Consider the following 13,142-nt stretch of genomic DNA (forward strand, 5'->3'; position numbering starts at 1 on the left):
TAATTTTATTATTTTAAGAGATATTCTCAAGAAAAATTCGTAGTATTAGCACGAGCATTATACTAGTTACAAGGAAAAAGAAGAACGGAGGACGAAGATATCGGATGAAAATCAAAAGGACGGATGGCACTATGCAAGCCGTCATTAAAACCGTAGTTAATGGGCATTAATCCCCAGGCTGAGCAAGGATGCATAGTACCGAATTTCAGGGTCCGTCGGTTTTGCTGAAAAAAAAACAAACCGAACACTTCAACTTAAAAAAAATAAGTTAAAAAAGACGAATTATAAAAGAAACCAACAGGACATTAAACTGAGTGGTGATCACCAACTTAATTCGTCCTGCACTTCCGTAATAGTAGTACCTACCAGTGCCAATAATGCAGTGAAGTTGATGATACGCACTACTCAGGTCCTGTTTGGTTGAGCTGTGGCTGTGGAAAAAAGCTACTGCGGGCTGTGAGCTGTGGAAAAGCTGCTGTGGGCTGTGAGCTGTAGAAAAGCTGAAAGTTGTTTGGTTAAACAAGTATAAAATATACCTTTTATCTTTATCTCTCTTGAAATAACTATGGAAAAGCTTTTTATTCCATCAATTTCGAAAAGCTAAAAGCCAAAAGCAGGGTCAAACCAGTTTTCAAAAATAAACTACGAAAAAACAGCTGCTTCTAAAAAAGCACCCTCCAAAAACAGCCCCTTTAGTTAGGCTTTTGGCTTTTAGAGCCAAAAGCCAAAACCAAAAGCCCAACCAAACAGGGCCTCATTCGTGCAGTAGTACCGAGTGTATCAGTCTATTCCTACCAATCATGCAAGCGTAACGAACCTACTTTGCTTCATCACCGCTTTGCTCATCACGAACGAACGAACGAAAGCGATATCTCGCAAGTCGCATCTAAGAATGGCAACGGGGACCCGATACCCGACGGGTATTTGATCCATTAGGGAACGGGGATGAGATCATATCTTTACCCGCGGGTATCTAAATGGGTAAGAATCCATACCCGATGGGTATAGCGGGTACGAGAACGTTCCCTGTTTACCCGTCCCCGTTACCCGTTGGGGAACCCGACTATTTGAGCTGTCATACGAGTATTAGGTCCAAAGAAGCTCAACATAGATATTTTGGTCCAAATCTAAACAGTCATATATATAATTTGTGTGTTCTAGGAACCCTCGTTCAATTTTTCCTCACCATCTCCGCCAGCAGCACAAGCACGCCTGTCTCACGAGCGCTCGTGCCCCTCGCTTCCTCAGTTCGGTCTCTCTGCCACCTTTGCTCGTCCTCCTCGCAACCTCGTTCCTTCTCCTCGGCATCTCCGAGACTCCGACACTTATACCCGGATGAAGAAGAAACGTCTCTGATTGCAAAGCTGCGACCCCAAGTGTCCTTGTTTATCGGGTATGCAGTACCCGTCGGGTATCTGTTACCCGACCGATACCCGACGGGTACGGAGATGGGCAAGAATCTATACCCGAGACAGTTAATGGGGATGAGGACGGGATGAATTCTCCGTAGCGGGGAAGAGAACGTTCCGGCGATACCCGACAGGTATATACCCGTTGCCATCCTTAGTCGCATCACGACGCACTGGACTGCACAGTACATACATACAAGACGCCAAAGCTTTCTCTCGCTCACTCTCACCAAAAACAGTCCTAGCCAATATTCGTACCCGCGACTTAATTCGGAGAGCGAGGTTGACAGGTAGGTACACAGTAAAAACGGAGCTTTATGTGTTTGTTCCCAACTCCCAACTGAAAAAGTAGAAAAGCTTCCGGCGTGTCCTCCGTTAGTGCCACACTGTCCTGTTCCAGCAAGAAGAAAGCCGAGAGGGTACGTACGTGTCCCAGCCAGGAATTAGCCGAAAATGCACTAGGCAGGGCCCCCCCAGATATACTGTCGCGTCTGCCGTCTGGTCTGCCGATCGGATCGATCAACCAACCCGCAGTTTTCATTTACTGCCGTGGCTACCCTACAAAGACTCGCTTCGCAGCAGCGCTTGCTCTGCCTGCGCGCGACGCCAAAGCAAGCAGCAGCGCCATGTGAAACCCATAAACCCAAGTGGGGCCTTGTTTAGATTGAAGAAAATTTCAACCCGATGAATAGTAGCACTTTCGTCTTATTTGGTAAATATTGTCCAATCGTGGACCAACTAAGCTCAAAAGATTCATCTCGTGATTTCCAACTAAACTGTGTAATTAGTTATTTTTTTATCTACATTTAATACTCCATACAAGCGTCCAAAAATTGATGTGATGGAGAGAGAGTGAAAAAACTTGGAACTTTGAAGCAAACTAAACATGGCCTGGGGTAGAAAATTTTTAATGACCTCCTCTACCCATCTACCCCTATATGTCATGTCTCACGTCCCTAGCTTCTTCTACCGCTGTCCGCTGCAACAGGGAACTGGGCATGTGCATGGTGCCTCAACGCGCTCTGCGGTAAAAAAAATAAAAAATAAAAAAAACTCGAAGAAGAGACCGACGCTGGAGCACGGTGAGGTGAGATCCCGGCCAATGTTTATTTCCACCAAATTCCCAACTTTGACACTATGCAAAAAGAAGATTTTTCATCACATCAAACTTGCGGTACATGCATGGAATACTAAATGTTGACGAAATCAAAAACTAATTGCACAGTTTGATTGTACTTTGTGAGACGAACGTTTTGAGCCTAATTAGTCAACGATTAGACAATTATTACCAAATACAAACAAAATTCTACAGTGCGCTACAGTGTCTCGGTTTTCAGGCGGCGCCAACTTTGTGGCCAACTAAACATGGCCCCGATTCAGTGCTCTGCCTATGGATGGGCAACAGGCCAGCCCCGCCCGGCAACGGGCCGGCATGGCCCGATGAGGGTTGGGGCGACAAGGCACGCTGCGCCATGACCCCGTTCGCGTGCCCTTAAACCTGGCTTGATCCACTTCTTTTTTCATCCGAAACAATATTTTTCTCTCACAAATTCCTCCAGAATTCCTCCAAACCATCCAAATCCCTCCAGAACAAGGGCAGCCGAACACCCCCCATGCGGGCCGTGCCTATCAGGCACGCGGGCTTGGCCTTCGGTCCAGGCACGGTACTATGGATCTTTTTTCGTGTCGTACCAGCCCGTCATATATGGGTGTGTGGGGGTGGGGGGTGCGGCGAGGAGCTAGGCTAGGCCAAATGAGCCCTATGGGGGGGGGGGAGTCGGGGAGCCGTTGGGGACACTGGGCCTACCGTTGAGGAGCGGGCCGTGCCATGCCGGCCCATGTGCCTAGGTGAGGCCCAGGCACAGTTTGCTCCTCCGGCCGTGCCAACCCGAGCCCGTTGGGCACCGGGCCAAGCCAGGCCGTGTTTGGGCCGAGCAAAAAAACAAGCGTCCTGCCAGGCTGACGGGCTCAGACTGCATGCCCATTTATAGCTGTGCCTGTGGTACGCACCGTAGCGTTACCGTCCCCCGCGGATCGTACAAAGTTACAGGCTTTACAGCAGGCTACTAGAAGCCCTCTTGCAGAACACAAGCTTTATTACGGAGTACGTACTCCGTACCGGTTAAGCACAGTGCCCGTTTCGAACGATGAAGAGCAAGCAAGCATGTACTGGAGCCACTGTAGGTTCGAGATTTCTTGGAAGCATTCTTTCGCATGATACCAGCACGTTCATCCTTATGCCATGGAACTGCAACTTTACCTGGAGCCTGCACGACTGACTGTGAGTCTGTGACAGTAAATTTCCCGCACACGCGCCATGTGCACCTGCGCTCGATGAACAGCGAGCAGCAGGCTGGCCAACAGCTTCTCGAATGGCCACAGTTGCAGCAAACCTCTCGTAGCTTCAATATCAATAATTATTACTAGTAGCAGACATGTCGGTGTATCGAAATTTTAATTTTAATTTTAATACTCCTGTTCTGCTGTTCTGGTCTCGGCTTGTTTCAGCGGGTTCGGATTCTCTAACTTACTGAAGGTAAGACACCGGTGACTTACCCTATGCCCGATGCCATCCATTCCGTATCCAACGGCTCATAGAAAAACGCAACCTTTCCACCAAATAATAAAGCCCATCACCAGTGATTCTGGCCCAATACAGCCGCGTGCACCATCCCGACGTCCCGTCCGCATGTCGGTCGACCACACCGTCCGGCGTTCAGCGTCGCAATCCGCATGTTGACTTGCCGTCTTGTTCTTTCTCTTCCATAGTGTCGATTTTTTCATTTGCAATCCTTCTCGTCTTTAAAATCATGCATGATTTCCTAATGCCGAAGCGGTCATGCCTGAAGCAAACAAGGCTGCAGAGATTTACGACACCAGGAATTCACTAGGCCGTCCAAAGGACCACAAATCACGGTTAGTATTTTTTTGTTTAATTGTTTGTTTAATCGCAAGTGATATCACCGTTAGTAGTATTTTTTCCCTTCCGTGTGTCTGTATTCTTCATTTATTTCTTTATAATAAAAGATATTATATCATCTATCATCTATGAATTATGATTCCATCATAAGAGTTTTGTTACATTGTGTCGTACTTATCTTGCTACTTCTATGCATATTTTGAACTGTTAGTATGGCGTTTAAACTAGTACTATTATAATTTAGATAATTTAGGCAAATTTTCTTCTTAACCTTTGAATATAATAAGACTTTAATTTTATTTAGTGTATGAGCGAACTACAGTACATTTTAAAAATTAGTTATCAAATTGATAATTCGATTTTATCGCATTGTATATAAAAATTTTAGACCGGAATAACTTTTGATAAAATTCTAGATCCACCACTGGTCGCAGCTGGCTTGCGGATTTTTTTTCGGCAGGACCCGGCACCGCCACAGCCAAGCGTCCACGCCATGCCGCCCATCTTCGCACGCGTCCATGCGCGCTTGCTTGCCCGATGTGTTCTACCGCTCGAGATGTATTTGCATACTGCAACACATGTGCGCTAACAGATGGCATTTGGTGGAATTTATTTTGGTTATTTGGAACATGTAACTATTAAGAATACTTAGTAAAATGCTCATTTAATTCTGCTATGAAAATACTTGGTAAAACTCTATGTTATATATATCATCCTGAGTTGGGCTGTATTTGGGCCAGAACCACAGCTAGGCTTTGCTATTTGGGGGTGAAAAAGTTGCTTCTTCTATCAGCCGTTGGATATGGAATGGAGGGCATCGGGCATGGCATAAGTCACCGGTGACTTACCTTAGGTAAGTCAGAGAATCTGAACCCTGTTTCAGCTTATTTCAGTTTATTCTCTCTCATAAAACACTATTGAATCATTCGAAACCATCCGGTACACACAGTGCCCCTACCTACCAGCCAAACACCCCGACTATCCATGTTTTGATATACGGATTTGCTAGCGCTAGTGTCTCCACACTACCACGCGGAGCAAATGAGCGCATGGCATATCGGATACGCATCAGCAGTGTGCCCACGCTGCCCCGAATGTCGCCGCGCCGCCAACCACTTCCCTCGCGCCTTCCATGTGCAACACCGATCTACTTTTAAAACATGCAGATGCAACAGTTGCAACATACAAAAGAAGACAAATGAAACACTTCAAATAAGCATCTGAAACACTTGCGAAAATGCCTCAAAAACATTTGAAAATTATTGCAAACATATGCAACATCCAGATGAAACACTCACAAACATACATATGAAACACCTGAAAACACTTAAAACATATGCTTGCAATGCATGTATATGCAACATCCAGAATCCAGATAAAATACTTGCAATATTCGTCTGGAACAGAACATACACTTAAAACATATGTGTATAGCCATTACAACATGTGCAACATCTCGATCTACTTTTGGAACATCGATATACAATACTTGCAACATGCCTCTGAAACACTTAAAACATGCTATTGCAACATGCGATTTTAGGGTAGCATCTGCTTGCTGCTTGAACGAATGGAGGCTCGTCGACGCGGAGCTCGACGCCTGCGCGAAGCCCGCCAGTGTGGAGCTCGTCGGCGGCACGGACCTCGGCTGTGGCAAGGGCAGACGGATGGAGCACGGCAGCGACGGGAGGCGCGAGTCTGGGCGGGAGCACACGGTGTGAGCGGGCAGCGGGGACGTGGATGCGGCCGTGGGCAGGGCCCGCCCTGGAGTAGAGGCGCGCAGCGCGCTAAGCGAGCAGGTGACGCGGGCGGGGACGGCGCGGGCAAGGCACAAAGCGATCGGGTGACTTATATGGGTCCGTCCGTCCATCCGCCCGGACGACCTATAAGCAACATTACCGTTTGATATAGCTAACCATTAAGTTCCGTAACTTTACAAAGAACTCATAAAATCTACAATTCTAACCAAAGGATTGGCTAATTGTGATGAGAAACCTCTCTTGATTTTCTACATGACAATCCTTGTCGGGAATAAATTGGTGCACACATCTATTTAGACTAAATTGAACAATAAATCATTTAAGATTTCAATTACAATTCGATTATTTGAATCATTAGTTGAACTAGATTCTAATAAGATAAGTTTCGTTTCTAATTAAAACTACATTAACAAGGTGAGATTTTGTGCTTTTTAAGAAGGTCCAGGGTTCATAGACCCGTGATGTTGTCTTCATTCTTCGTTGTTTTGGACGTTTATGGGAAACATACCTAGAAAATATTGGATCAAAACTGAAAAAAAACTATGAAAAATCAAAAGTAGAGGTTGTGCTCGAAGCGGGGGTGACCGACGGAACGGAAAAAAGAAAAATAAATGGAACGAAGGAAGTTAAGACGGATGACCGTTCGAATGAAAAAAAATGGAACAAAGGGAGGTAAGACGGACGAAGGAACCATTTTATTTTAATACTATAGAAAGATATATATGAAAATGCATATAGGCCCATAGTGGATTTAGGTAGTAGGACAACAAAAACAATTAAAGGACTAGTGAGTTTGTTCAGTATTTGAATATGTTTCATTGCAAATGCTCATACCAAACTCATGTCATATCTCAAATGAAGAAGAAGCGAGCATGTTTGATAAGGGAAAAGGAGAAAGAAAGTGAATATGACTTGGTCTCAATAATGACTTGATTTGCATGAATAAGAAGAGATTGGTAGTTGAGTTGTATGAATCAAGTTTAAAGAATGAGTCAGGAATGCATAAGTGAAGAAATGTCAAGCAAAAATCAAATGACAAAGGAGACAATATAAAATGGATATAAGATGGTATTAATAATGGTTTTGTTTGTATAGGCAAAGATTTGAAAAATCACTATGCATTGATATTGATCAAGTTGGAAGGAAAGGAATTATAAATAGTAACGGTATCGTGAAGAAATATGAAGCTAGGGTGCAAAAGTCAAAAAAGACATGGTCATATGCAAATGGAATGGTCTTGTTATGATCGCAAGTTCGTATAGATGGAATAACATAGAATCAAATGAAGATGAGCCAAGTCATGCAATTGTCGTGGACAATATTGAATATGATTTGTATCTATAACGTCATCAGGTATTAATTTTTTGCATATGGTTGTATAATTTCTCAACTTGCATCTCCATTCCGAGTCTTTGCCAAAAAGGCTTGATCTCACAGGCAAGTGGAAACTGATGTATGAAGGATACATAATATTCATCTCACCTTTATAAGAAAACAAACTTATAGACTTATGTATGAAGTCCTCGAAATCCTGGCAAGAGTTGCACCACGGGGATTCGAACTCAGGCAAACCCTCATCCCACCTCGTCTTACCAACCAAACAGCACCTAGAGACTTGGTGCAACTGACCACCTGAGCCTTCCACCCCTCCCAGCCCTAGCTAATTTAAAAGCAAATATAACTTCTTACTTTTTGAAGTTCTTATAAAAATGAACTATGTTACATGAACATGTCTCTGACATATTTATGTTGGTAGCGTATTTTACACTTTTGAGATCAGCCATAATATTTTCTTCCTTACAATAGTCTTGTCACAAATTTACAAACACTGTAAAGCAAATTGTAACTTTTCTTTCAGTTTGAGTATTTTCTTTTCTGTATCTTTGCGGCACAATAGTCTCTATCTTTCCATTCTAAGTTTTTGTACAGTAGCGAACAGGCAGCAGAGGTACAGCCCTGCTTTTGGCAAATGAATATATTACATACTTGCAGAGTTACAGTGCTTAGGCATGAGATTCATTGAAAGCTGCATTTTCTACTTACACATCCTGGTTCATTTCTAGATCCGTGTGTTTTCTTCTTGTCGCTTTAAAACCTTATAATCTCCAGTCAGCGCTATACCATGGGTTGGTGAAATGCAGAGTATCTACGACTCCTCGATGGGCATCTTGATGCCCTTGATTTCACGTGCCAGAGTTCGTAGCTCTTCGACCTCGTCTCCTGTCAGGCTCCAACCGAGTGCGCCGGCGAACTCCTTGGCCTGGCTGGCATTCTTGGCTCCGGGGATTGGCACCACGTTCCCTTGGCAGGTCAGCCAGTTCAGAGACACCTGAAACGAAGGAACAAAGGGAAGATCAGCAGTGTCCGTACATCTCGTTATCATCTCAACTGTCTTTGATCTTGAGATGTTCCAAGCTTTTGTAGGTGAAGCACCGTACCTGAGTTGGACTCTTGCCATAGCTTGCTCCAATCTCTTTAATCCTGTTCATAAGTGGTTGGAGCTGTACATATATGACATGATGCATCTTCAGATTTCAGATAACAAAGCTGAATTACAGAGATTGAAGCTGTGTGTCAGTGTAACTAGCGAGCTCTAGTTTACAGAACACTAACCTTTGTGAGGAACTCAGGTGTGTATGTATTTGCTCGAGGACCAGTAGGGGGGTTTTCTGGAGTGTACTTACCTGTCAGAACACCTGAATTATGGGAACAGATTAGCGCAGGAAATGAGATTGGAAAACAAAAAATTGGATTAGGCTTACATCAATCCAAAACTGTTTAATTTATTTACACGAACACATAATTGGGTAATAAATTAAGAGTCTGCCTCCCACCTTGGGCAATCGGGGAATAAGCAATCAAGGTGATACCGAGCTCATCACAAGCTGCCTTCACACCATTCAGCTCAGGGGTTCTGTATATGAGGCTGTAATTCACCTGGTTTGCAGCAAGTGGAACACCCCTCTTCTTCAGGCGAGCATGTGCATCCCGAAGGCGCTTCTCTTTATATAAACCATAGTAGATATATTGTTATTTCAATGAGCGCGCAGTACCATTTTTGCGAGCTAAAGACATGATACAAATACAAACCATTGTAGTTTGAGACTCCAACAGCCTTTACTAGGCCTTGCTCATAAGCATCTGCGAGGCCATCAAGGTAACCTGCATCATGCATGCTCTGTCATGAAGTGCACTGATTAGTCAATCAGATTTAACTTTTGCAAAGGGTATGCTGCATCGGGTACCTTCGTTCCCCCAAATCCCTGGCCTGCCAAAAGATAATGAAAACGTTAATAAAAACTTGCATTTTTACGGGCAAGAACAAGAACATGCATCTGCAGAAAGAGCAGAAGAACCAACCAGTGGAGTTGGTAGAGCTCAACTGACGATAGGCCAAGACGGTCTAGTGATTTCTTCAGCGCGGAAAGAACACTGCCCCTTCCAAATCTCCAAGGAAGGGCAGCGAACTTTGTTGCGACGGCCACCTCGACCTGTTCCTTCTGTTGCCTTTCCTTGATGAAACTGATGGCAAGGCATCATCACTTGATGAAAATTACTGTTACACATAATCTTTTTTGGGCAAAATTTTAAAGTAACAAACAACGGAAGATAGGATATTACCCTCCTAGTAAACTTTCAGAATTGACTGCTCCCATCAGCTGTAAGACAGAAGGATTCTTAGTTAGATATAGGTGTGCCTTTAGAACTGAATTTGGGAGCAGCAGGGAGGAGTGAGTGAGCTAGGTAGCTGGTTTATAGTTTAGTTTCTTACCGCTGTACCGTATACTTCTGCGGTATCGAAGAAGGTCATCCCGTTATCGATGCTCGCATCGAACGCGTCCTGTGCCTCCCTCAATCTCCTATCTGACAATTCAAGTCAAAGAAACTAATCACCTATTATACATTTGGAATGAAGTACATTGACCATTGACATGCTAAGTACAATGCTAGCTGTAAAAATAGGAGCAATAATATGGGTCTATTCGGATACCATGGCTAATTGCTAACGCTAAAAATTAGATCTGGTGCATCTAAACAGGAGCGATAGTGCTTCACGCGGGTGTTTGTCCGGACGCCACGCGCCACACTTTGCCTCGCCGTTTCCGCCCATGCTGCTCGCTCCCGCCTGCGACACACGTCTCCCCCGCGACAGTTGCTTCCCCCGTCGCGTGCCCAGTCCTCCCGGATTCGACCTCCACGTCATGCAGCCCGCCCGTCACGCGGCCCGCCCATCGCGACCATCCCTCGCCACGCCAACATCCCGTGCACCCTGTCTCTGCTCTTCCCATCTCTCGCTTTCTATCTCGTGTCCGTTGACAGCAGAGCGCCTCCCCGGGCTCTTCCCAAACCCCCAACGCCATCGGGATGCCTCATCACTGCCGCTCCCTGCTCATGGCCGCTGCGCGCACATGCCAAGCCAAGGGCACCCACGAGCGCGACCAGACGCTGGTGGTGGTCACGCGCCATCGCTCGCCACCGTCACCCACCCCGACGGCTGGAATTGACTGGCCCAGGCCTCCCCTACCCTATATTGAAAATGCATGTTTTCAAGTGTTTCAAATGTTTCAGAGGTACGTTGCAATTGTTTCATATGGATGTTGTAAAAGTAGATCGGAGATGTTTGCACATGTTGAATATGTTGCAAGTATTTCATAGGCATATTGCAAGCGTTTGCTCAAAATGTTTCATCTGTTCCACATGTATGTTGCAAGCGTTCTGATCTGAATATTCCATATGTTTTACACATATGCTGCAACAGTATGTTCCAAATGTTTCAGTTGTTTCAGTCTTATGTTGCAGTAAATGTTTTCATGTTGCAAGTTGCAAGTGTTTAATCTGGATGCTGCATATGTTTCATATATATGTTGCATATGCATGTTCCAAATGTTTTATCTTGTTCAGACGTCTACGGAGGCGCGCGCTGGGGCTAGGAGATGGGGCACGTGGTGCCCTGGGGGCTACGCACGGGGCACGCCGCGCGCCGGGGGCCACATACAGGGCGGGGCATGGGCCGGCACGCGCCGTGCTTGTGGACGGGCGTGCCGTGGGAAGGCAAGCTGCGCGCTGTGGGAAGGATGGGGCAAGTCGCTCGTATCAGACGGACTCCTGTGGATCGTATCGTATAGGTGGGGAGCCATGTCCGGACATGATGTTGGGGCCTTATGTCCGGGTGCTAGTGCCTCCCAAACAGGAGTGGTAATAGGTGTCCAGTCTTCAAAACTGGTTATTAGTCAATTAGCTAGCCAACTGCAGCTAATTTTCGGCTAGTTTTTAGCCCCCCACCGGCATGTATATCAAAACAGGCTAATGATTTAGTCACGGTTAAGGCTAAGATCGAGTAGACCATTTCCTAAAGCAGCAGATTATGGTACTATAGAAATTACTCGAAAAAAATGATACTATAGAAATTGAAATTAGAAAGACAAGGGATTTGGAAAACATTCCTAATCCATTTTCCTTGGAGTGCTGACATCATGCGTGCAAGTTACACACACAACGTTTACGTACGATTCATTGCTGGCAATGCAACGGGCAGGTTGTGCGCAGTGGGCACGGGAAGCATGGCCAGGATTTCAGGAAACGCTAGACGTCCGCACTTTCTTCTCCGATCGCCCGAGAGCAAGAATGAGAACGAGAACATGCCGAGCAGGCGAGCAGCAGGAGCCAGGAGGTGAATGAATGGTGAATTCCCACGTACCGTCCCACTCGGAGTCGTTCCAGTAGGTGGTGTCGCCCCAGGACCACGCGCCGATTCCGAGCTTGGTGACCACGACGCTTGAGCCGCCCAGCCTCACCTTGCCCTCGTCCTCCTCCACCACCGTGGTCGCGCCGGACGCTACCGCGCGGGGCGGGTGACACAGCGCCGCCGCCGCCTGCGGCAACCGCCGGCCACCACTGCCCGGGAGAGGACGAGGGCAGCAGCAGCCCACGCCGCCGGTGACCTGCAAGGCCATCGTGTCGTATCCTCCAGCTAGGTAGTTCGTTGCTCGATCAGGAAGGGAGGAGCACGCGTTCTGGGTGTGGTGGCGAGATGAGGGCGGGTGTGCGTGTTTGCGTGGGAGAGCGGGGCGAGAGACGATGGGTGCGCCTGTTTTCATGAGTGCAACGGGTGTGTGGGAATCGCTGCGGGACGGCGACAGACCTGGCTCGGCCCGGTTGGCGTTGGAGGTTAGCGTTGATAGTTTCCTGTGCCCTGTGACCTGTGTGGCTGCAGGCGCCTTGTTTGAGACTAGCCTTGGTAACTTGGTAGTTTCTGTGCGTATTGTGTGGGTGTGGCTGCAGGCGTCTTGTTGTGTACCGGGAGTTCGACCTCCGCCACGTGAGGAACGTTGCAGTTCGTTGGATCAACTAGATATTGGATTGTACGTTGCTATTTTGTAAAGAAGGGAATAACCGAATAAGGAGTATACAAACGGCTGACATGACAAATAAGAGAAATCATATCGGACTTGCTAGCGCCCGAACATCCAATCCGGATGCTAGTGTCCGAATGGTGCCCGCACAAGGAGCGAGCGAGTGCACCAGCAGTGGCCCCGCGTCACCCCGGATGTCACCCACGCCGCCCCGAATGTTGCCCGCGCCGTCAGTGGCTTCCCACGCGCATCCCATATGCAACACCCGATCTACTTTTGAAAACATCCAGATACAATAGTTGCAACATGCAAAAGAAGACAGATGAAACACTTGAAATAAGCATCTGAAAACACTTATGAAAACGTCTGAAAAACATTTGAAAACCATTGCAAACATATGCAACATCCATATGAAGCACCTGATAACACTTGAAACACATGCATGCATATGCAACATTCAGATCTACGTTTGCAACATTCAAATAAAACACTAGCAACATACGTCTGAAACAGATGAAAGTATGAAACATTTGCAACATACACTTAAAATATACGTCTATAGCCATTACAACATATGCAACATCTAGATCTACTTTAGCGACATCGATATACAACACTTGCGACATACCTTTTAAACATCTGAAACACTTGAAACATACTCTTCCAACATGCGGTTTTCACCCTTCTTCCGTATGACGCA

The 13,142-nt window shown here is 46.1% G+C and overlaps 1 protein-coding gene across 1 annotated transcript; it reads right to left on the reverse strand.

Moving 5' to 3' along the window:
* Positions 1–7,865: 7,865 nt before the first annotated feature.
* Positions 7,866–12,145, reverse strand: LOC136493323 (uncharacterized oxidoreductase At1g06690, chloroplastic-like). The gene is made up of 10 exons (XM_066489395.1): positions 11,788–12,145; positions 9,862–9,953; positions 9,711–9,748; positions 9,450–9,611; positions 9,335–9,357; positions 9,180–9,251; positions 8,924–9,091; positions 8,703–8,785; positions 8,528–8,590; positions 7,866–8,418 (listed from the first exon to the last, which is right to left on the reverse strand). The coding sequence occupies exons 1-10, from the start codon at positions 12,041–12,043 to the stop codon at positions 8,236–8,238; spliced, it is 1,140 nt and encodes a 379-aa protein (XP_066345492.1). The 5' UTR covers positions 12,044–12,145; the 3' UTR covers positions 7,866–8,235.
* Between the last annotated feature and the right edge of the window lie 997 nt (positions 12,146–13,142).

This window comes from Miscanthus floridulus, chromosome 11, assembly GCF_019320115.1.
Source record: "Miscanthus floridulus cultivar M001 chromosome 11, ASM1932011v1, whole genome shotgun sequence".
Lineage (NCBI taxonomy): Eukaryota > Viridiplantae > Streptophyta > Magnoliopsida > Poales > Poaceae > Miscanthus > Miscanthus floridulus.

Coding starts and splice junctions, on each gene's coding strand:
- LOC136493323 (XM_066489395.1), bottom strand. CDS start 12,043: ATGGCCTTGCAGGTCACCGGCGGCGTGGGCTGCTGCTGCCCTCGTCCT. Junction 9,358..9,449: donor GAGCTCTACCAACTCCACTG/GTTGGTTCTTCT, acceptor ATCTTTTGGCAG/GCCAGGGATTTGGGGGAACG. Junction 8,419..8,527: donor ATGGCAAGAGTCCAACTCAG/GTACGGTGCTTC, acceptor CCTTCGTTTCAG/GTGTCTCTGAACTGGCTGAC.